Source organism: Anolis carolinensis, chromosome 2 (assembly GCF_035594765.1).
Source record: "Anolis carolinensis isolate JA03-04 chromosome 2, rAnoCar3.1.pri, whole genome shotgun sequence".
Taxonomy (NCBI): domain Eukaryota; kingdom Metazoa; phylum Chordata; class Lepidosauria; order Squamata; family Dactyloidae; genus Anolis; species Anolis carolinensis.
In genome coordinates, this window is record NC_085842.1 from 292369206 (window position 1) to 292394683 (window position 25478).

Genomic DNA, 25478 nt, shown 5'->3' on the forward strand with positions numbered 1-25478 from the left:
ACTTGCATATTGGCTCCTTGCTGTTCAAACTAAGTTTAGAAGATGAGCTAGGCATTATTATTTTCAAATGCGGAATTATTTTTCAAATATGCAAATTTACTATGACAATATGTTTTAAATTTTCTCTTCCTGTTTCAAAGTGGGTGCATGGATAGGCCTAGTTCTACTGTAAAGTCTCAATGATGGCAACAGCAGTAGTTGCTTAAGCTAAAGTTTATTTCTATCTCCACACAAAGTGGAGCCCTCCAGCTGTTGCCATGATGAAATGACTCCTACAATGCATAGTTCCACTTTAATTCCAAAACACATTAAACTAATTTGAGCAACACTTCTTTATATATCCTAGGCTCATTCTCCTTTATATGTGATTGATTGAATAGTTTTAGTTCTTTTTGCTTTAATTCTTCAGTGAAGCTATAAATTGAAAAAACTGTTTTCCTCATGTTTATAAATTAGAATAACCCAGTAAAACCAAAAGTTTTTTTGTTGATAGATATTTTAAAATAAAGGGCAAATTAATAGTAGAAAATCTATTTTATATGAGCAGTACACTTTTCTATCTTTTTTGGAATGTTGTTTTTCAGGATTTTGAGGATGAAACCAAATGAGCTGTATGTTTTGTTTTAAGGCACAATGCAGTTAGATTGTACCATATTTTATAAGATGAAGCAGCTATTATGGCATAAGAAGTAAAAGGTTTTACATCTTGAATGAAGTACTGCTGTTCTTGACATGTTCTTATTAAATATAAATTAAGCACCTAAATGATGAATTTGAAGTACTTAATCCATTAATAATTCACATTTATGTAGAAAACTTTAAATTTAGAATTGTGTGTTTATAGTTTATCTTTTTAATATTCAAGATGGTCAGCCTTATTCAAGTAAAACTAGTATACATAGATTTCCCATGTAAGTAACCAGGCTTTCCAGTTCACTTGAAGACTGTGGTACAGGTTGAGCATCCCTTATCCTGGAATCTAAATACTCCAAAATCTGAAATTATCCACATGGGTGGCTGAGATATTTGTTTCTTGGCTTTCTGATGGTTCAGTTTTGACTTTCTAAAACTGATGAAGGCAATAAGCTTGTTCATATAACATAGCTTTAAGACATGTTTATCTATTTTTTCCTGCTTGAGGGGTGAAGCCTTGGCAGATGTTACAGAACTGCACTATGTGTTCTTCCCCCAAGCATAAGAGGCATTTTGAATGTCCATCAGTATCAGGTAATTTTGATTTAAGTTTTAAACTGTAGAAAAATTCACTTGACTGTCTAGCGGAAAGAAGGGAACTGAGGCGGGAGCCCCTCATGTGGGCTATATATACTTCAGGGGAAAAGTGGGCGGGGCTTCCGCCAGGGGGATCCTAGAAAGCTCTAGAAGATTCTGGAAACTGTCAGCATAGGCTGAGGGTTAACATACGTGCTGATTTCACAGTTGACCACAATGGAGAAACTTTGTTTCATGCCCCATATTATTTTAAAAAATATAAAATGGATGAATTGTGACTTTGTAATGTGGGTCAGCATTCTCACCACTTTATTGAAGATTGAGCTGTTGATAATATGAACATAAGAAGAACCATGCTCCATCATATCAAATATGTATGTAGTATAGCATTCCATTCACATAGCAATGACACAGTAGTCTATGGAAAGTCTAGAAGTAAGAGATATGCCTTGTAAGATCCATGGACATTAGTAGCCAGTAGTGATAGCCCTATTCTCCATGAATTTGTCCAGTGTCCTTTTAGAGGTTTAAATTCCAGAAATAAGTGTAATTTGAGGCTGTGAAATCCACTCCGTATTGTGTGAAGTAGATTCCTTTTCTCCTGAATCTTCACCATTCAGCTTCAGTGGACTGCCCTGATGTCTATTATCTTGATCACTTCCTACAGCTGCATAATTGTTCATGCTTGTTTTTACTTGGGTCGTTTGCCTAAGCAAAACAACTGTAAGTGCTCCTTTTTTACATAGCATAAAGAAAGAAGTTGGAAACGTGCCCCAAAAAGGGGCAGTTAGCTTCACACGACAGGGACATCTGGATTATTACTTCTCTTCTATTGCACTTTGTCTCTTGTCCACTTGGTGAATAAGGGAAATGGCCTCTGCCTGCGTTTAAATCCCCCAGTACCTAACATCACAGACAGAATGTAGACCTGTGATTCTAACATTGTCACAATTTCTCTCCTGTATGGTTTTGTATATTTGCCTGATGAAAAAGCCAGTAAAGCTCTGAAAGCTTGCATTATGTATTTTAGACTTTGAAGTTGGCCAAAAACGGTATAGATGTTTGTGGATTTTAAATTTTGTTGCAGTCAATATGGCTACCCCTGAATATTTTTCTTTGTTCCATTGTTACTTAGTAGTTTGCTTTTTCAGACACCTTCTTGCTTGTCTGCTGTATATGTGCCTTCAATTTGCCTATTGACTTATGATGAGCAATGAATTTTATGTGATTTTCTTAAGCAAGGAATTACTCGAAGATGGTTTACCAGTTCTTTTCTGTGAAATATAACCTAAGCACCTGGGTTTTTTTTAAAAAAAATATATTTTTTATTAATATGTAAAAAAAAATAAGTGAAAAAGGGCAATATATTCAATAGAAGGAGGAATACAATTTTCTTCTCTATTTAAAACTATTTATATAAATAATTAAAAATTAATCTAAAGTAGGGAATATGGGGAAAGGAAAAGAAAAAAGGAAAAAAAGGAAAGAGAAAGAAACAATTGGGGTTAGACAAATAGGGGTAATTGTTGACTTCCAATCTCTTCTTTTTGGGATAAGTTCTTATTAATCTTCTTTCTTTGTTATCCTCTTGCCATTTTTCATTAATAAAATAAACATTTTTCTATTGTCTGAATTTATGAAGTCTTTAAAACATGTCCAATCTGTTTTTTTAATAGGGGTTGCTTGATAATTTTTAGGTGGTATGTTAAAATGTCCATATTCATAATGTCCATAATTTTTATAATCCATTCTTCCTTGTTGGGTATTTATCTGTTTTTCCATTTTTTTGCATATTCTATTCTCACTGCCATAGTAAAATATGTAAATAATTTATCTTGATTTTTAAGTCTGTCATACCTAATAAAAATATTCAGGTTTTCATTGGTGGTCTTCCATGCAAGTACTAACATGTTTAACTTCTAAGGTCAGACAGGATCTGGTGCCTTTAGTGTATTTAGCCACATTGGTTTCTTAGTCCTGGTTTATTTAAAGAATTATATTTGATACTGGCGGCGCTCAGTGATCAGAAATTTACTTTAAAACTTAATTATATCTCCAATACCTTTATAATTTTTATCTTTAAACAATCAATGATTGGAGGAGGGGAGGAAGGATAGATGAAATAAAACCAAGATTTTAGATTTGTTGTACTGTTATATTGTATATACTGTGCTATAAAAATAATAAAGTATTTTTTAAAATTAGTCTTTAAAGTCTATTTATAATTCTAGCATTTACATATGAAATGCTGGAAACATATGGCATGTAGTACAAAACATGTTTGTCCACTTTGTTTTTTCTCTGCTATGAAAATAGAGCATGAGATAGCACCTGAACGATTCCTTTTGTTGCAGCATGCTTTCAAGTAATTTCTGACATGTAGCTATGATGAGCTTATCATTGAGTTCTCTTGGCAAAAATTGTTCAGTCGTGATTTTGTCCTCGCCCTACTATGTGGCAGAGAGAGTATGATTTGTCCAAGCTCACCCAGTGGGTTTCCACATATGAGTGGGAATTTGAAGTCTTATTTCCCAGTGTCCTACTTCAGCTCCTCAGCAACTATACCATGATGGTTCTCTTTTTAGGGGCACGTTTACACTGACTTATTATTCTAAAAGGAGGTGAATTAGCTCTGTGGTGGCTCAGGCCATGACTACATAACTTGGCCTTGGGTTGGAAGTTGTGAATATAACAGTAAAGCAGTTTGTATGTCTGGTCTTTTATGATGTCCTTGTTTAAGAAATCACTTAGTATCCAGGAATATTGAAATAATCTGCAACTAGGCTTTTGTTATTGCTGTTTCGAACGTCAGATTTGTGTCCATTAATCTTCTTGCATAAAAACCGTCCTGTTTGTATAATGCTGTTTAAATAGGCATCGTTATCATATGATGGCATGTATCACATTAAATAAAGAGCAAGTAAATGTACCTCTGATATTGTGAGTGATGTTGTTGGCCCTGGTAATATTGTTCCCAAAGTAAATGTGGGGACATACTTGGCATTTAAGAGGTTGTCTGCAATAGAAAAAAACTATCCCTATTAAATCTAGTGCAGTGGGTACATGATGTATGACTGTGTTGGAAGTGAATCTGTATTTTTTTGGCCCTGTTTACTCAGGAATTTCTAAAAAATATATTTTTTTGGCCTGCACGCCAAATCTGGATTGAGATGGGATTGTGTGTGTGTTTGTGTGCACCTGCTTGGAGGGCAGAACTTATTCAGGTATTCTTATTCAGGAAGCATGTCACCATTTTTTATCGTTGATGCGCAGTTATGGAGGAGTGACTGAAAGGCAAATGGGGGGGGCCACGACTCTCATTTGCGGAGGGCACTGTGTTGTCTTTTCAGTCTTTTTCTCCCTCCAAGCACAGCAACTCCCCCCCCCCCCTCAAGTGTATGGATGCCTGTTGCACTAACAGGAATTAAACCGCTAAAGGTTACTTCACAGTGAAGCTGGTAATTTAACCCATGTTTAGGCAAGTCCCAGTTTTTTGGCAGGCACTTGTTCCTGTATTACTATTTATGTTTTACATTCTGTTGAAAATGAGTAGTTACTTAAGATTTGGAGGCTGCCTCCAAACAAAGGCCTGATTCCTAGAGTTTGTGAGAGGGCTGTTATTCCCCAGAATTGGCTGTAGCTCAGTGATGATGTGAATATTTGAAGAGAATAATAGTTGGGAGTTCAGTTGGAATTGGGTTTGAGTTAGGCTGGGGTTGAAGTGTGAGAAGGGAGTGTGAGTTGGCTTAAGAGGGGGAGAGAGAGAGTTGTTTTCAATACAATAAATAAATAATATCCTGTGTTATGTTTAACTTCTGTAAATAAAGATTTGTCTTTGTTTTTATATTTTTGACTTTTGGAAACACTATCTGAAAACATGGATTCAGGCAAGGTATCTGGTGGAAGCTTTAAATATAATGGGATAGTATTCACTGAGTTGCATAACTCCTTGTGGTATTTTGAGTGCAAATTGGTGTCACTAAAGAGGGGATCAAGACAAGACCTCATGCTTAGAAATTGCAGTAAGCACTATGGAAATTTTCACAATTGGTGGGCTAAAGGGTAGAAACTCCACATTTCACTCCAGTGGTGAGTTTGCCTGAGGCTAATCCTCACAGTTGGTGGAATAAGGATTGGAAAAAAACACACGAAAACCATAGTTTCCCACCCTTAAAGTTGTTTTAAAAAAACAATTACAGGTTGAGTATTCCTTATCAGAAATGCTTGGGACCAAAAGTGTTTTGGATTTTTTTCTCCAGATTTTGGAATACCTATATTTTTATATGTACACAATGAGAGAAATTGCAGATGAGACCGAAGTATACACAGAATTTCTTTTTGTTTCATATACATATTTCACACATAACCGGAAAATAATTTTATATGCAATATTTTAATAACTCCCTCCAAACTAGAAAAGCAGAGACCCCTATCTTTGTACACATGCGTCCCAGTAGCAAATAAAGGAAAATATTGGATTTTCTCCTTGATTTGCAGCAAACACATTTACGTTTTGGTTCACATTTTTATAGGATCTGAACCAGCAAGAGTTCTTTAAAGAGCCATTATAGTGTGCACATAGCATATAATTGCAATTCCCACTTTATATTTACAAGAAAACATAATTACAATTCTCATTTTATATTAATCTGATTTCTTTTAGTTAAATTGGAAGGTAAAGCTTGAGGAAGAAGGAGTAATCCCAAAAAGCCTGCACTGATGTTCTTTTGCTCCAAACCAGTCTGGGTTTTTAAAAATGACTTTTTATGTAATTAACTAATATTCCAATGCTTTGCTAATTTGGTTTTCAGGAAGTTCTTTGATTGAGCAAGGTTTCTATAAAATGCTAGGATCTAAAAGGTATTCTGTAATATCATATGTGGCGTTATTAGAAGAGAAAAGATTTCAGCAGGCTTAGAACAATAATTTGCTAGTTTTCTTGTTGAAATTGTAATGCTATGCAGACATACTGCTGCAGTTTCATGAGAGTGGCAGACTGTTTTATAAGGCCAGAGATTACAAAGGTCCATTTTAACCTTTTTTTCCTTCCTGGCAGGTGTCCCACTGGCCTGAGGCCAGAGGCTGTGAGCAAACTGCAGCCTGTGGTTTACACCAGAATGCAGACCTGAAACTCCAGCTGGCTGCACATGATTTCAATGACTGCAGTCTGACCATTGGAGTTACACTACAGAAATGTTATAAATATAAAAATGTATAACAAGGATGAATCTCTTATAAATATATTTACTTTCCCCTTTTTACAGATATGATATCTGCACCTATAAAAACAAGCCTTGTGGAACACTGGGTAAGGTTGCAAAGCATAGCCTGAATTAGTATTTATTCTTTGAATGTTTTATTAGATAGTATTTCTTGTGATGGGTTCCACACATTCGTATGTTTGTGCAGAAAGATATTTAACACTTTGCTCACTAAAAGCAATGCTTAAATAATGATATGAATATTTATTTTTTAACAGCGGTATTACTCTAAAAACCAAGGAGGTAATCCATTAGTAGTGGTTTGGAAAGGAACTTGTTTCCTTCCTTACAAAAATTGTTTTGATAGATTTCACATATGCAAAAGGAACTCCCAGGAAAAACCAAAAGTAATCAGAAATGTTAATTGTAAAAATGTGGTATTTTTTTAAAATGCACATGTTATTTACCCCTACAGTACAAGGATATCCTTCAAACTTGCTATGGTATGATAGTGTACATTTTATTTTGTTTTTTGTTATTAAACTAAAATTTACTACCAATGAAGTATATTGAAATAACATGATTTCCCAAACCTCAAATGATTCCTTTATTTTTTCCAATTGGTATTAATTTTCAGTGTAAAGATTATGAAAGAACATTATTTTAATGATTTATTTGTATTTATTAACTTAGTCTTATACAGTGACTATATATATCAGTTGGGTAAGGCATCTGGAACATGTTTAGAATGATTAAAACGATTCCAGTATTAATTAATCTTCTATAGAAGATTATATTGTTTTAATTAGTGCTATAATACTCAAAATTACAACAAGACTGAATTTGTCCTTGAACCTGCATTCCTTTCACCAGGCATTCTTGTTTCACCATTATATTGTCAAGTAACCTGGGGAGAGATAAGAGAATTTGTTACCAGGGAGATTTACAAACCTCTCCCCCTCCCCTTCTCTTTTTTTCTTCATGGCGAGCCATATAGGGAGCTGTGTGCGTTAAGCTACCTCCATGGAGTGTCTCTATGGCTGTTTGGTAGCTTCAGGGAGTCATTTTTCTTATATTGCACATCTGTGTAACACCTGGTACAGATACTTAGACCAGGTGCTGTACTCTGTTTTTGAACTCTTCTATATTTTCAAGTCTGAAAGCGTTGTCTGGAATTACAAATTGTAGCTTGATCCTACAATGTGTCTTACAATGCCCTTACATTTATTTTAAGATATATTTTTTTGCTGATGCACAGACATGGGTCCAAATAATGAGTCACCTCAGGAACTGCTCATGTGCACAGTCTAGAAAAACATCTATGCCTTTACCTTTACTACCTCCCTTCCCACCTGATCCTTGAAGAATGATCGATACTCTCCACATTTTTTTCCTTTCAACCCAAATTAGTTGATATTTGAGGAAATCATGCAGCAAACAACAAAAATCTACATGCTCAATATTAGTTTGTGCTGGGAAGGGAAGGATGAAGTTAAAGATGCTATGACTATCATCATCATCATCATCATTTAATTACTTATTAATCGCCCTCCATCCAAGATGCTCTAGGCGATTTACAAGCTAAATTGTAAAGGATAAAAATACATACATACAAATATTGATAAAATTAACATAGATCAAAAGCTCTAGTAAAAAGCCAGGTCTTAAGTGCTAGGGTAAAAGGCCCTAACTCATGTATGGCTCTCGTATAGGGCGGCAAGGCATTCCATAAGGCAGGGGCAGAAACAGAAAAAGCTCTGTGTCTGGTCCTTTCCAAGTGCACTTCTCTAGGACGCGGTATATAAAGTAAGTCGCGTTGGGATGGTCGTTGCAACCTCCGATGATGGAAGAAGGAGAGACGGTCCCTAAGGTACAATGGGCCCTGGCTATAAAGAATTTTAAAGGTCAGAACTAGCATCTTATATAGACCACGGTAATCAGTTGGAAGCCAATGCAAATGCTGCAGCACTGGCGGCCATGCCAGAGAATCTCAGTCTTCGCTGGGTTCACCTTCAGTCTACTAGCACGTAGCCAGTTTGACAGAGCCTCCAGACATAAGGTGAAATTGTCTGTATTGACGTTGCTCCAGGCTTCAAGCGCAGGAGTTGGGTGTCGTCCGCATATTAATAGCAGTCTAGGCCGAAACTCCGAGCCAAACTAGCAAGGGATCTAACGTAGATGTTGAAGAGAAGAGGGGAGAGAATTGCACCTTGGGGTACCCCACATAGGAGGGGAGATCTTTCAGAGACTTGATCCATATACTCCAGACATTGGATGTAGAGATACATTCAACAAGGGGATGGAAGAAGCAGCATCACGACACTTCCTGGTTTTGTGTTGCAACTCCAAAAATATTGTGAAATACAGACAAAAAGATTTTTGTATCACACTTGTTTTATTTTGTGACTTTAAACTCTGTTCTACCTTAATAATTTTTGGAAAGAAAGTAAAATGTTGTAAGCTCTAAAGTCTATTCTGTTTGAATACTTAAGCCCCATCTAAAATGGTAAAGGTTTCCCCTGACGTTAAGTCCAGTCATGTCTGACTCTGGGGGTTGGTGCTCATCTCCATTTCTAAGCCGAAGAGCCGGTGTTGTCCGTAGACACCTCCAAGGTCATGTGGCCAGCATAACTGCATGGAGTGTCGTTACCTTCCCGCCGGAGCGGTACCTATTGATCTACTCACATTGGCATGTTTTCGAACTGCTAGATTGGCAGGAGCTGGAGCTAATAGCGGCCGCTCACGCTGCTCCTGGGGTTTGAACCTGGGACCTTTTGGTCTCCAGCTCAGTGCTTTAACGCACTTCACCACCGGGGCTCCACTACCATATAATCCAGTTTCAGAATGCAGATTAACTGCATTGAACTGGATTATATGGCAGTGCAAACTCATATAATCCAGTTCAATGTGGTTCAACTGCATTATATGAGTCTACTACACTGACAATTATAATGCAGTTCAAACTGGATTATATGGCAGTGTGGATGGGGCCATTGAGTTACTTGAACACTTTGAATATTTATTTGCACCATTTCTAGTTCTGTTTTCTTATTTAATTGTATATAGTCAGTCTTAATCTCTTTTTAATTTTTTAATTTTAAATTTTAATTGATACATCCATTCAATTAACAAACTTTTGCCATTCAAGTCTTATCTCAAAATGCATTATTCCAAAAGTCACTTTATCTTATACGACACGTTATACATTCCTTAGTTGTGTATCTCCCATTACCCATGCCCCCCCCCCCGCCCCCAAAATATCCCCTTCCCTCCTGGAACAGCGATTCCAAACAATGTCAATGCATCGATTTAATCGTGTGGAAATCCTGGTTCACAGTTCTATATCTATCATCTCTGTCTATTTTGTCGGTTAAAATAGACCATTTCTTGTACCAGTCTTGTTTTGTATAACTATTCATATACTCGTTTTTCCTTTTGTTAATGAAGTCGTTGATTATATATTCTGAGAGATAAGACCACCAAGTTTCTAAATCCCATCTTGTATTGTCTCTCCATCCTCGAGCTACCATAGCCCGTATTGCGTCTATCATATATTTTAGGATTTCTATCCAATTATTATCTTCTTTTGCCTCTATAGTGAGAGACATGAATCTGTCTTTATCCCACTGTAATTGTTTCCCTGTTATTTCTTGCATTACATTTCTTATTTTACTGTAATAGTTCTGATTTTTTCTGAAATCCCACCACATGTGGGAGAATGAACCCATTCCTCCACAATTATGCCAACATTTGTTAGAGATATTTCCCATTATATGAGATTATTGAAGGGGGTTTCTATACCATTTAGAGATTATTTTCCTCTGGGTTTCTTTTATCTCCATATTTTAATTTTCTGAATGTTGTCAATCCAGGACCTGATTAATTTCTTGTTTTAATTATTCTGTCTAGTGGGGTTTCTTCTACCTCTCTTCTTTTCATGGCCTGGGCTCTACTGGACAGGCCAAACCACGCTATCCAGTTCTCTTGTCCGCCTTTGTCTTTTATCTTGTCCCAGTTTGTTATTTCTCCATTGGTTCCATGAGGTTCCCTACCTTTTTGATACCGTTTTTTTTTTCAGGGCTCTTGTTAGGTTCCTGAATGTCTTGTCTTTATTTTCCAAGTTTTCTAATGGGAAAGGGTCAATTTTATTTATTTGTTATTTATTTTGCCATTTCCCCCCAAATTAACAACATTGATAAGCAGGTGCCAACCTTTAAATTCTTTAAGTCTTTTTTGTTCATTCTCTCTCCCATACACGTTCCCCTTTTTCAACTATTTGCTTTCTTTTCTTCTTCTATTGCAAGCATCTTATTGACCTTTTCAGTTCAAATTCTAATAACCTGACTAACTGACTTGCCTCAAAGTATACTATGAAGCAAGTCGGTTAGCCAGGTTATTAGAATTTGTCAGTCTTATTATCTCAGCAGCAGATGAACACATTTTGTCCTTTGAACAGATCTTACCAAGAAAACCCTATGATAGGTCCATAAATCAGAAACTACATGGAGGCACAAGATCACCACAACAACCTGTCAAATACAACAAAATGCCAGTGATGATGTTCAGAAACAACCTGACTCCAAAAATAATAACCAAGTGCAATGCACACACAGAATACCTTACAAATCCTGCTGCCCCTTGTAACTCCTCAGTATCTTTTGCCATCAGATGTAAATGGATAAATAGAGTCAGTCAAGGAGGGCACAGTCCTGAATTTGCAAGACCTGAGCAGGTTGCTGATTACTAGGTAACTTGGAGGTACAGTAGTCTCTCACTTATCCAACATAAACGGGCCGGCAGAACGTTGGATAAGTGAATATGTTGGATAATAAGGAGGGATTAAAGAAAAGCTTATTAAACATCAAATTAGGTTATGATTTTACAAATTGAGCACCAAAACATCATGTTATACAACAAATTGGACAGAAAAAGTAGTTCAATACGCAGTAATGTTATCTTGTAATTACTGTATTTACGAATTTAGCACCAAAATATCATGATGTATTGAAAACATTGACTACAAAAATGCATTGGATAATCCAGAACGTTGGATGAGTGAGTGTTGGCTAAGTGAGACTCTACTATATCTCATTCACAGGGTTACCATAAGTTGAAGTCAACTTTATACCAGCTCAAAACAACAACTTTTCCTCAAGACTAGCTTTTTTTTTTTTCTTCCCTGGAAATGAAGATGGCACTGAATGCACATCAGTTGCTTTGTAGCATTCCAGTCTCCACATTTAAAAATAAAAACAAGATGTGTGAGGTAGCCAGGTAGGCATGTCCTTGGCCATTATTGGGGATGGGACATGTTCCGTGGATGCAAATAAGACAGTATAATATATATGGGGCTAGAACCTGCTCAGTGCTGGATTTGAACACCTTTTCTTCCCCTGCTTCGGTCCATTTGGATATGTTGAACTATAATTTCTATAATTGACATTGTTTCTGGGTTTGCTGGGAATTGTAAGCCAAAATATCTCCCAAGAACTCTATATGGAAGACAGGTGCAATGCACACACCTTTTGAATTGAGTAGGAAAAATGCAACACTAGTACAAACCCTGGACAAGTAGTGTGCTTTATAACCCATCCTTATTGAAGAAATTATTCCCCATACTTTTAATTTCTTTTTCCTATATAAAATGGACTGCATTCAGCTTTTGTATATAGAAGCAGTATTTTAACATATAACTCCCTGGGTGGGTATATTAATATTTTTTTGCAGGTTTCAGTCCTTAGCAAGGAAAACCGTTAAGGCTGCAGCAGGTCATAATCCATCAACAGTGGTAAATTAATATTGCACTAGCCTACATCCTGTGCAGGACATGCATAATGTTTCAAAATATCTAAAGCTTTTTCTCCATTCTAGAAAATTTAAATATATGTAGGTAGTAAACTTAGTTTCAGAAAACTGTAATAAATAGAAATCTATGTCTTAGTAGGTGCAGCTCTAACATCCTTGTCATTAGTATAGAAACTTTTTGTTACCATAACAATTTCTAAAAATATACCATTTTGATTTTGTAGCTAAAAATGTTGCTTGTATGTTTTATGAACCCACTAAACTTAAACAGATCTCTTTATAAAAATAATGTGGACACATTTTGCTTTTTGTAACCTCAAGAATGTTAAAATAGAAATGCTTGCTTGAATTCCCTCTCCTGGCTCAAGTTACTAGGTGGTCCCAAGTTACCAGAAGTAAAATTTATAAATCTAACCCCTAGTCTAGACATTTTCCAGCAGCGACTGCAGTTCAGAAAATATTAATGTCTAGTCGGCAGAGAGAAATTCCCCCCAGTGATTTTGCAATGAGTAGAAAGTTAACCTTTTGCCAACTGCTGTTTGTGTGCATGGAAGTTCTTTAAAAGAATCTAGCATTTATAACTAGGGCTTTTAAGACTGAAACACCTTGGCATGACCCTTTGTGTCTCCTTTTGTTTGTTCAGGCTTGGCCTCTGTTGCTGGAATGTGTGAGCCTGAAAGGAGTTGTAGCATTAATGAAGATATTGGCCTAGGGTCTGCTTTTACCATAGCACATGAGATTGGCCACAAGTAAGTACACTTTTAAACCTTTGCAGATCTCACTTTAATTAGCTGTCTGTGACTTTTTTTTTTTGCCCGTGCTGCTTATTTTATGCATACAATCATTGATTTCTGTTTTATTCTTTTAAAAAACTTATGAACAATCTGACATTGGAAGAAATATTTCTTCAGAATATAAATATTGAAGATGGAATGTTACATTAATGAAATATCACAAAATGTGTACATACAGACATTACAGCAGTTTTACAACACCTGTGCTGTTGAAACAGTTACATTAGGACATATGTTTCAGTATATAAACTGAAAGAGAACCAAGGTGGTGTAGTAGTTTGAGTGCTGGACTAAAACACTAGGAGGCCAGGATTCAAATCCCTGCTGATCTGTGGAAACCAATTAGGTGACTTTGGACAAGTCACATTACCTTAGCCTCAGAGGAAGAGAAGAGCAAAGCCCCTCAGAATAAATTCTGCCAAGAAAATCCTTCAGGTTGCCTTAAGACAGAAATTACTTGAAAACACATAACCATAACAAATACAAGCTGAAATTTCTTGCTCACTAGTTTAAAGAATGCTTATAACGTTATAGTTATACAATAAAAACACAGCTACTTAAATGCAGTTCATGTCTTACAAACATGGTTTCTCCAGATGAGAAATAATATGTAGATAATCAAGCATAACTATTACACATATATTTTTACTAGCAATACATAAAAAGTCATATCTATCTAGAAAAATAACAGGGATGAAGTTCCAGTTTGTGATTTATTGTTTGTTATTCTTTTTCTATGTGCCCACTGGTGTGTACCACTTAATAATTTGAGGATGTCTTTATATACTATTCTCACCTAACCAAATTGACACACAATAGTAGACAAGATTTCATATCTCCAGACTTGGAGACCAGATGTTAATTTTTCTATGTTATTCAGAACTTAAAAAAATATTCAGCTGACAGCCGGAATGCAATGATGGAAAACCTGTAAGAAATATGGTCAACCACAGGTGAATGCACATCACTGGACTTGCTTTGCTTACCAGCTGAGCTATTGTTGTGGTCCACTTTGATTGTCATTCTGGGAGAACGACGGGATATACATTTAGCAGATATATGAATAATTTTGAGTGTTCATTTCCTGTTCATTTTAAAGATCAGAATTAAAAACTCTCAATGATTTATTGTATCCAATTTGTCTTGTATTTTGTAGGCAATTTGAATGCTATATTCTTAACAAAATCTCTTCATTGATTCTGGAAACACAGGTGGCAGCAGTATCCAGTACATTCCTCTCTGTGGAGGTTCTAGAGAAAGCAAACCTGGTCTCAGTAGTGGCCTAAATGGGTGACTTGGAAGCTGCATCTGGAATAAAATGCATCTGCTCATATCTTTGTAGATAGCCAGATCATACCACATTATGCTTGTACCACCTGCCCTAGTCGCTAGGGCAGTGGTTCCTGGGGTCCCCAGATGTTTTTGACCTACAACTCCCAGAAATCCCAGCCAGTTTACCAGCTGTTAGGATTTCTGGAAGTTGAAGGCCAAAAACATCTGGGGTCCCCAGGTTGAAAACCACTGCGCTAGGGTATTTCAACTGTAGGTATTGACTCTTTAAAACCTTTAAGCAGTTTAGATACAGCTTATTTGAAGGACAAATTGTAATCAGATGACCTTTCAAGTGATCCATGGAGGCTCTAGTTCCTGACTGTCCACAAAGATCAGTAAGATTGGAGTGCACTAGAGAAAGAGGCTTTTCTGTAGTGAATTTTCTTCCTGAGAAAGCAATGGCTGACTGCTTTTAAGAGCTCTTTGCAAAGATACCTGTGAGCATTGGCTTTTAATTGAACATATTTGATTGAATTTACTGACCTTGCATCTTTAAACTGTGTTGTAATGTGTAGTATTGTTTTTATTTTATTTAACTGGATTCTTTTAAAATGTGAGGTGCGTTTATATCTTATTTATATTGAATTTTACTTTTTTATAGTGCAGTCCATTGTAGACTACACTTTTTGAAGGTGGTGAAAATATATAGAGAGAGAGCAGGGGAGAGTTAGAGTGATGAAAAAAGAAAGAGGAAAATAGGCTGGATATTTTAGCCATAAGGTCTGCATTTAAATCCATTCTCAAAATGAAGATTTGCAGACTGATTGAATTAGTCTCTGCTAGGTGCTGCAGATATCAGGTTACACCTGGGATTCAGGAACAAAAACACAATAGCCATGTTTGAAAAAAAAAAAAGGAACAGAAGTTCCTTATATTTGTCTGTAGAGTAAGTGAAACAAATAGATTCCTGGTTAGGCAGGGAGCAGCAGTAAAGCGAAACATAGCAGACTTTATATTAGCAAAGCCAAAGATATAGTCTGTGTGGTCTTTTAGGGGGAAATCAGTTGAAACCAAACTATATAGTATTGTAGACTAGAGGAAGATTTTGACTACATGCACATATATGGTAACATTTTTTATCATAGACATATTATTCATATTCACAATTCTGTACTAAAATTCCTCATGCGTATGTATTCATAATCAATATACTTGTCCATGTTTAGCAGAAATTGATGAAACTAAAAGAATAGAAATATAATATTTTGATAGGTGCCTTGGTTGTGGGGGGAGGTCAGTTGAGCTTTTAAATGTTTTTTAAAAGAAGGGGATGTAGGGGTGGGGGAAGTTATGGAGAAGGAGGATTAGAGTATTATTTTTAGTATTGATTGTTTTATTATAGTATCTGAGTTTTTTGTTTTTTATTCAGAATGTAAATTGTATTTTTTGAGAATTTACCGTAATAAAAATATTAAGTAAAATTATACATTTCTTTGATTGTGTATATGGGTTTAGCTAGCTGTCCTTATTTTTTTTTTTTGTACCTCATGTTTAAGGACATAAAATGTGACAGAACAGTAATCCTACATGTTACTATCTCACAATAAGTGCAGTTGAACTGAATAAAACTTCTTTAACTTCTATGTAGGCTTGGATGAATTATATCTCCGGGTTTCTCTTGTGCAAGAGTTTTTGCTTTTCAGTTTTTGTGCTGACTTCAACCCTTTAGTTATAACATATCACTGACTTTTGACAAAAAAAATGACTTGAGCCTCTGGGGAACCTGTTACATAGAACAGTTTAATAGTTTACCTTACTACAGGAAGAATTTGTGTTTTTCACAGTAGAGCCAATAAAATAATATTTTTATTAGCAATAATTAGTTTTCAAATGCTAGTGTTTCAATAGTAATTGTATTATTTTCTATTGAGCAAATATATTCATCAAGTTTTTTTAAAGTTTTACTTCTGTATGGTAGAAGTATTTGTGATGGAGGCTTGCTTGTCATATTTTCCATATATGGTTCCTTTTGATCTTTCCTTCTAGAATTATACTTATTATTTCACCTTGCCAGCCAGATAAATGTCATGGGGATGCAGCCCTCTCTCAGAGTCAGCTTAGGGTCCCAGAATAACTATTGTTATTAATATTAAGCCCCATTAGTACACATCATATGTAATGGGGAAGCATTCCTCTCTCAGACTCAGCTTATGGTTCCAGAATAATTATTGTTATTAATATTAATATTAATGTTATTATTAAAATCCATTAGTACACATCAGATGTAATGGGGAAGCACTCCTCTCTCAGACCCAGCTTAGGGTCCCAAAATAACTATTGTTATTAATATTAATGTTAATGTTATTATTAGCAGCCATTAGAACACATCAGATGTAATGGGGAAGCAATCCTCTTTCAGACTCAGCTTAGGGTCCCAGAATAACTATTGTCATTAATGTTATATTAATGTTAATGTTATTATTAGCATCCATTAGTACACATCAGATGTAATGGGGAAGCACTCCTCTCTCAGACTCAGATTCGGGTTCCAGAATTACTATTGTTATTAATATTAATATTAACACCCATTGGTACACATCAGATATCATAGAGAAGCAGACCTCTCTCACACTTAGCTTAGGGTACCAGAGTAACTATCATTATTTATATTAATATTATTAACACCCATTGGTAAACATCATCTGTAATGGGAAAGCAGCCCTCTGTCAGTACCTGCTTATTGTTACGGGGTTGAAACGAAAGGAAAACAAAAGCAAGCACGATGACTGTGGGGCTTTCATTTTTGTGTCGTTTCTCGTTTCCTACGAAAATGTCATTCGTTTTGTGTAGACAAATGGTCAACATTTTTCTTTCACATCTCTACTATCTGCCTGCAAAAAAGTTTTAACACGGAATGAGACTAAAGTGTGAATGCATGGAACTGAGTGAGGAGTGAAAATGCAAAGCTGTCAATAGATGCTGTTGTACATTTTATTTGAGATCTAGATTGAAACTAGTACAAGCTGTAGTATGGTGTCTGAATTCAACCAATCCATTTTAATAACACAGCTTCATGGTAGCAAAACTAATAATGCATATATGAAATGGTTAGAATCTCAAGGATTATTGTCTGTATTTTTAAAATAACATTGCTAGAATAGGTGATAGTTAGATTGCTTACACTGATGTAATTCTTACATAGTTGAATATTATAGACTAATGAGTCTGTGGCATGTATGTAAACCATATAGAGCTTTGAGACATTATTTTTATTGTATCTAAGGGCCTAACTGAAAGAAATATGTGATTAATAGTATTGTGTTAAAGTTGTATGAGACTTAAAGCACTATTAGCTTTTGAACTGAATTATAAATATGTAAACCTATATAAAATTTAGCCTTATTTATTTTTTGTTCATTAAGTTAATTTTTCTGTATTGCATCAGTGTGAAGATATTACAATGTTACAATGGTTATCTGATCCATTTAAAAATAATTGACACCCCATTCCTATTTTTTTGAACAGTTTTGGTATGAACCATGATGGAATTGGAAATTCTTGTGGAACCAAAGGTCACGAAGCAGCAAAACTTATGGCAGCTCACATTACAGCAAACACCAACCCTTTCTCATGGTCAGCCTGCAGCAGGGATTATATCACCAGTTTTTTAGAGTAAGTAGTATCTGAAGAGAGTTGCCAAATTCTTGAAAAGATTTACACTCTGCTAGGATACCCTACTAGGATAAATACATGATAAGTACCGTGATGAAAAAAATATTTACCCGAATACCCCAATCTAGAAATACTTGTGTATATTTGTATGTATGCTGCTGTATAGGATGCTCTTTACAGCTAAAGAAATACAATAGAGTCTCACTTATCCAACATAAACAGGCCAGCAGAACGTTGGATAAGCGAAAATGTTGAATAATAAGGAGGGATTAAGGATAAACTTGACAGAAAAAGCAGTTCAATACACGGTAACATTATGTAGTAATTTACTGTATTTATGAATTTAGCACCAAAACATCGCAATGTATTTTAATTATGGACTACAAAAACATTGGATATTAACTAAATTGACTACAAATAAAACCAGAATTGCATAAAATGAACTTACAGTAACAACATTGTCAGAAATTAAATCTGTAAAAAGTTCAGTCTTTGCTGCCTAGAGAAACAGCTGTGGATCCGAGCGGGAGGCACACTGCATTGGATAATCCAGAACGTTGGATAAGCGAATGTAGGATAAGTGAGACTCTACTGTAGTAAATGCTGTTAGGTTTGTCAGTGTTCAGCCATTGTTTGAGGAGCAGAAGAGGATGTGGGGTAAAAGGAGTCCATGACATCAATAAATTCTTAGTCAAGTGATTGGTTTGTCAATGTTTATAGTAGTGTCCATCTTTATCCAAGAAATCCTACTCCAGTGTTTGGGTATAACTCTTATTTATTTTGCTCTCTTTTATATGGGTTGGTTGCATCCAGAATAACGTGAAAGCCCAATAGGTATGGGTGTTTGTTAGAACACCTATCTGAGACTTAAATTATTATGTATTGTACATCATTTCTTCATGTGCTGCTGCAAGTAGGTGTTCTCTATTGTCATGCCTTTGTGGTACTCAGAAAATTCTAGTTAAATTTAGTCTACTGCATATACTCATGTATAAGCTGGGGGGAAATGACAAAAATTGAGTCCAAAAACCTGGGTTGACTTATCCACAGGGTAATGATGAAAATAGATGATGACAATGATAACTGTTTGATAAGCTTTGTGCAGTCTGAATGTGAACTGAAAAGATGGGAAGAGAAGAGCAAAGAAAATAACCCACCTCTATTAAAGACTCAGTGTGAGAGCAGTAAAAAGAGGCAGAGGAGAGAAGCTCTTCTTGCAATGGTGGGGCTTAGAAGCAAAGCTCCCATCCCATTATCCCGCCCTTAGCCAAACAAAGACAACTTTTTCTCTTTCCATTTCTTATTTTTCGGCCCAAGCAACATTCAGCAGCAACGTGGGGAAATCCTAAGAATATGGCACATTTGCCATTTTGTGGTGAAGCAAAACAGTGGCAGCTATTTTATAGGCTTATTGTGCAGAGAGACTGCAGTGGCCTTTATAATAGGGGCTTACTGTACAAGCCTATGTGCAGATAAACTGTTAAGCCTTACGTGGCTTATACAGTGTGGTCTTCCCAGAGTGCTTCAATTTCCAGTATCGTCTGAGCAGAGGTGTCAAACTTGTGGCCCTCCTGATGTTTTGCCCTCCGACTCACAGAAGTTCTAGCCAGTTAGTCCAGTGGCTAGGAATTATGGGAGCTGAAGTTCAAAACATCTGGAGGGCCACAAGTTTGACATCAATGCTTTAAGGAAATCTTCACATAGGCCTCACTTCCCACCCCAAAACCCAAGCCATCCGCTTAAAAGTTGTGACAAGTGTAAAATGAGCAGATGCCAAAGATGCCATCCCATAACATAAATATAACCCACATCTATATCTATATCTGTCAGCTCACCACAGCCGCTCCTGAATGAACACACGAGACTCTCTGTGATATCACCAGAAACTTTACTGCAGGAAACATAAACATCAGAAAAGCCAAGAATGGGAGACTCCGGCCAACCATCCTTTATATACCCTCCCCCTCATTTGAAAATTCTCTTCCCGCTCAGTAAAACCCCGCGCAAATTCCCCGCCAAGTCCAGCAGCCGTTTCTTCTCCGAGTCCTGAGACGCAGGTGTCTTATCAATGTCAGTGACCCTGAAACTCAGAGCCACATACAGGCTCTAGTAGCAGGGTTCTGACATGGCGTCCTCCTCCCCTTCGTCCTGGAAGGAAAAGATTAAACACAACTATTGTTCTCCGCTGTCCAGAGTTCCTTTATACTTTTTTAACAGGCTGCAATGGAATACCGGGTGTACCTTTCCTAGGTCCTTGGGTAGCCTCAGCTCATAGGTCACTTCGTTTATTCTTTTCGCTACCCTGAACGGCCCTATATAGCGTGGAGCCAATTTCTTAGATGGGAACCCCAATTTCAGTTTTTTTGTGCTCAGCCAAACCAGATCTCCTTCGCCCAATTTGTCCCCCTCTCGGCGCCTACGATCTGCAAAGAGCTTGTACTTCTTTTGTGTTTCCCGCAATGCCTCCACCGCGGTTTGCCACCCTTGCTTAATTTTGGCCGGCCATTCCTTGTCGGTCTGGCCCTCTCCTTCCTTCCACTCGGGTAGCCTGGGGAAAGGTGCCACCTCCTGTCCGTATACTATTTCGAATGGGGCACGACCTGTGGCCGAATGTACGGCCCCGTTAAAAGCCATCTCAGCAAACGGAAGAAGGTCCGCCCAATCGTCCTGTCTATAATTGGTGTACATCCTCAAGAATTGGCACAGTGTCTGTTGGGTACGTTCGACCCCCCCGTTGGTTGCGGGATGAAAAGCCGAGCTCAGATTCCTTTCCGCTCCTAACAGCTGTAAGAATTTTCCCCAAAATTTTGCAGTGAATTGGACTCCCCGGTCGCTAATTATTTTGTCGGGACACCCATGTAGGCGATATACATGCTTCACATACAAATCAGCGAGCTTTTCAGCCGAGGGGAGTTTTGGCAGGGCCACAAAGTGTGCCTGTTTTGAGAATAGGTCCAATATTGTCCAAATGTATCTGTGGCCTCTGCTGGGGGGTAGTTCGCCTACATAATCCATTGCCACGCATTCCCATGGCCTCATGGGCTCCACCACCTTCTGCAATAGCCCCTGGGGCTTCCCAGGTGGTGTTTTTCCCTCTGCACATAATTCACACTGCGTGACGTACCCCCTGGCGTCTTTTCTCATTCCGGGCCACCAGCATTGTTTGGCCAACAGTTTAATAGTCCTGGTGGGGCCTAGATGACCTGCACCCTTGTTATCGTGGCACTTCCTTAACATTTCTTGTCTTAAACATTCAGGAATATACAATTTCTTATTTACAAACACCAAATCCCCACACAGTTCTCCCTGTTCTTTGTTCGTTTGTAACCATTTGTCCATTCCATATGCTCGCTTCAACTCTTCCTCCCATATTTCTCCTCCCCCCGTGGAAATGGCAGTACGTTTGTTTTCTTTGGCCGCTTGTGCTCGAGTCAGTACTGCCAGGCCCCATTGCTTATCTAGGAAAAGGCTCCCCTCAGATTCCTGAATTCCTCCCCCGTGCTGAGGCATCCGAGAGAGAGCGTCAGCGAGTATGTTGTGTTTCCCCTGGAAGAACTTGAGTCTGAAATCAAAACGGCTGAAATATTGGGCCCATCTAATCTGCTTCGCTGATAGTTTACGAGGGGATCTTAGATACTGTAAATTTCTATGATCAGTCCACACCTCAAACGGTGTTCCACTTCCTTCCAGAAAGTGTCTCCAGCACTCTAGTGCTTTCAGAATCGCTAAGGCTTCTCTCTCCCAAATCGGCCAGTTTTTTTCTGTATCGCTAAACTTTTTCGACAGATAGCCACATGGCTTCAGGTTCCCCCCCTCGTCTTTCTGCAGCAGAACTGCCCCATATGCCCGGTCTGACGCATCGCAATGTAGTACAAAGGCCTTAGACATATTAGGGTGCTGTAGGACAGGCTCCTCAGTAAAACGCTTTTTAAGGGCTTCGAAAGCTTCCTGGCATTCTATTGTCCAGGTCAGTTTGGCCCCTGGGGCCTTCACTTTGGCTGTTTCTCCCCTGCCTTTAGTCTTTAACAAATCCGTTAACGGCAAAGTGAGGCGCGCAAAGTCCTTGATAAATGTTCTATAGAAGTTTGCGAACCCCAGGAAGGATTGCAGCTGCTTCCGTGTTCTGGGGGCTTCCCACCCCCTCACGTCTTCCACCTTCGCAGGGTCCATCGCCACTCCCTGGGAGGAAATCCTATACCCCAGAAAGTCTATCTGGTCTTTATTGAACTCGCACTTGGCAAGCTTCGCATACAGCTTCGCTTCCCTCAACTTTTGTAGGACTTCCCTGACTAGTTCTACGTGTTGCTCCTTAGTCCGAGACATTATCAATATGTCATCTAAAAAAATAAAGACTCCCTTGTACAATAATGGATGCAACACTTCGTTGATTAATTGCATGAACGCGGCCCCTCCCCCGCATAAACCGAATGGGAGCACACAATAATTGAATAATCCGAAGGCGCAGGAGAAGGCCGTCTTCCACCTGTCCTCTGGTTTGATCTGCAATTTATGGTAAGCCTCAATTAAATCCAATTTAGTGAATATCTGTCCCTCCGATAACTGGGCGATCAAGTCCTTCACTAAGGGTAGGGGGTATTTATTTACAGTACTGATTGCATTCAGGCCCCTGTAGTCAATGCAGAGCCTCAGCGTTTGGTCCTTTTTCCGCCTAAACAACACAGGTGCCCCTAAAGGGGAATTTGAAGGTTCTATGAAACCCCTCGCTAGGTTTTTATCAATGTACTTTCTCAGTTCCTCCTTTTCCCTAGCCGACATCGGGTATATCTTTGCCTTGGGAAGCTCTGCTCCTGGGACTAGCTCTATTTTCACTTCAACTCTCCGCTTCGGTGGGAAATTGTCTGCTTCCTTCTCGTCAAACACGTCCACAAAATCCCGATACTCTGGGGGTAATTTATCTGCCAGTTCTGCTATTCTGATAGAGTCTTCCTCCCCCCTTTTCCCCGGCTCCCTCTCAACTTCCTGGCTCCCTTCTTCCAAATTCATCCCGAAAATCATGCTCTTATCCTCCCAGTTGATTTGCGGGTTGGCCTGCCCCAGCCACGGCATGCCTAGTATAACATTATAGCTGGCTATTTGTGATATCACAAATGACACCTTTCCTTCCCAACTCCCTATCTTACGCTTTACATCTTCGGCACTGTACCTAGCTAACAATCCTGATGCTGTGGATCCGTCCAACTGCGAAAATGCTATTGGGGATTCTAGGTTTGTTCTTTCGCATCCCAATCCCTCGGCTAATTCAGGGGAAATGATGTTCCTGGAACATCCACAATCCACAAACGCTTTGCAGGTTGCTTGTTTGCTGCCATTTTCAAGCTGAATGGGGACCACTATCATAGCTTTGTCCTGACTTACCAACCCCCCCGAATGGTGCCTCATCGGTGTTTCTTCCTCGGCGCGTTTTCCTGCCACGGCTCTTGGTTTGGGCTGGCCTCCGCTTTCCCCTTTTCTCTGCCAGCACTCGGCAGCTCTGTGGCCCAACCGGCCGCACACAAAGCAGCCACTCCTGCTGGCGCTCACGTTCCCTGTCGGCTCCGCTCTCCTCCCGGCTGGGGCTGATCCCTCCTTCCGGCTCCCCTCTTTCATCTGCGGCCGTTGCTGTAGCGCTCCTCGGTGCCTCCTCGCCTGGGCCAGCGATGTCTCGACGCGCCCCGCCAGCTGAATCCATCCGCGCAGTGTGTCAGGCTCATCACGATGCACCGCCCAGGAGAGGATCTCCCGCCTGAGCCCCTCCTTGAAGAGTTCCATCTTTGTCACTGCAGACCATTCCGGCACCTTTTCGGCGAGGCATTGGAACTCCTCCGCATACTCAGATACCGACCTCTGCCCCTGGGAGACGGTCTTCAATTTCTCCCTCGCCCGGATCTGCTCCAATGGATCTCGGAAACGGGTCTCCAGGGCCCCCATAAAGCGTCGGACTGACCCCAGACATGGGTCGCGCCGCGCGTGCAGCTGAACGTACCAGCTAGCCGCTCCCCTCTTCAACACTGCACCAATGGCCCGTATCCGGCTGGATTCCGTTCTAAAAGTGTGAGCATTGTCCTCCATATAGCCCCTCACCGTGGTAAGGAAAAAATCCAGTTCAGAGGACTCTCCCCCAAACTCGATCCTTAGTTCCTCTCGTCTCGGTAGGGGTCCCTGTGGTGGCAATCCCCAATTCTCCGCCCGTCGCAAGCCCCCTTGCGGACCAGTGGGCCCCGCTGCTGTTTCTCTTTGCCCTGTGCCACGCCCGGCATTCGCCAGGGGCACTAGGGTCTCAGCTGGGAGCGTAGCCGGGATTCTCGGAGGCTTTTCCCCTTCGTCGTCACTCTCCTCCACCCGCGTCAGGCTTGTTTGGGTCTTGGGCCGGGCGCCGGGCTCCTTTCGCATTTCCCTTCCCTTCGGTGCTGGAAGGTCTGCAAAGCCCTGGCTGCTTCCCACGCTCACGTCCCACATTGAGCCAGCCCGAAGTTCCCTTCCTCTCTCTGGCTCCGCCAAAAACGCCAGGCGCTCCATCGCCCTCGACATCACTGCCAGGGTGGTCTCCATCGCCGACATCCTCTCCTCCAGAAACACCATCCTTTGTGGGCCTGGGGAAGGTGAACCTTCCTCTCCTCCGGTGCTATCTCCCCGCACCACTCCACGCCTCTGGGTTACCCCATTTGGCTGGGCATAAGCGGTGGATGACGCCAGGGCCGCCAGCTGGTGGAACTCAGCGTCTGGCTCGGGAGTGGCCCTTCCCGACCTTCCTCCTCCTGCGCCCAAGAGCTCTTCATCCTCCACTTGCATGTTACACCTCACCGCTACAGCGGGATGGTGTCTATATTCTTGGCTTAGTGTCAGCTCACCACAGCCGCTCCTGAATGAACACACGAGACTCTCTGTGATATCACCAGAAACTTTACTGCAGGAAACATAAACATCAGAAAAGCCAAGAATGGGAGACTCCGGCCAACCATCCTTTATATACCCTCCCCCTCATTTGAAAATTCTCTTCCCGCTCAGTAAAACCCCGCGCAAATTCCCCGCCAAGTCCAGCAGCCGTTTCTTCTCCGAGTCCTGAGACGCAGGTGTCTTATCAATGTCAGTGACCCTGAAACTCAGAGCCACATACAGGCTCTAGTAGCAGGGTTCTGACATATATCTATATCCATAATAAAAGTGAAAACCCGTATGTGGCACGGGTGTCCACTCACACAAACAGCCTACAGCCTCCACAAACAGGCTGTAGTTCCCAGTGCTAAGGAGCCAGCAAGTCACTCCCTTCCACTGACATTGCAGTTACAGCGAGTGCCACGAACGTGTAGCCCAAACCCTGCCAATGTCTTCCCCAAACACTACGGCCCACCACCCAAGGAATGCTTTCATTTGGGGACCATTTCATCCTAGATTTTGCATTGTCCTCCACCACAGGCAGGCATCCCAGGGTTCTCCATTGGTATGGAATTTGCATGACCCCACCTACTGCCCATTCAAATCTGTCTGCAGAACAAACAGAGCACAA

At 39.5% G+C, this 25478-nt stretch overlaps 1 protein-coding gene across 2 annotated transcripts in view; it reads left to right on the forward strand.

Annotated features, from left to right (window-relative positions):
- adamts6 (ADAM metallopeptidase with thrombospondin type 1 motif 6) overlaps window positions 1-25478 on the forward strand; it is a 180663-nt gene that overhangs the window by 66675 nt on the left and 88510 nt on the right. For both annotated transcript variants that reach the window (XM_062972381.1, XM_062972382.1), the window contains 3 exons: window positions 6495-6538; window positions 12880-12985; window positions 17828-17974. In XM_062972381.1, coding sequence (XP_062828451.1) covers window positions 6495-6538; window positions 12880-12985; window positions 17828-17974 — 297 coding nt within the window. The remainder of the gene's footprint in view (window positions 1-6494; window positions 6539-12879; window positions 12986-17827; window positions 17975-25478) is intronic.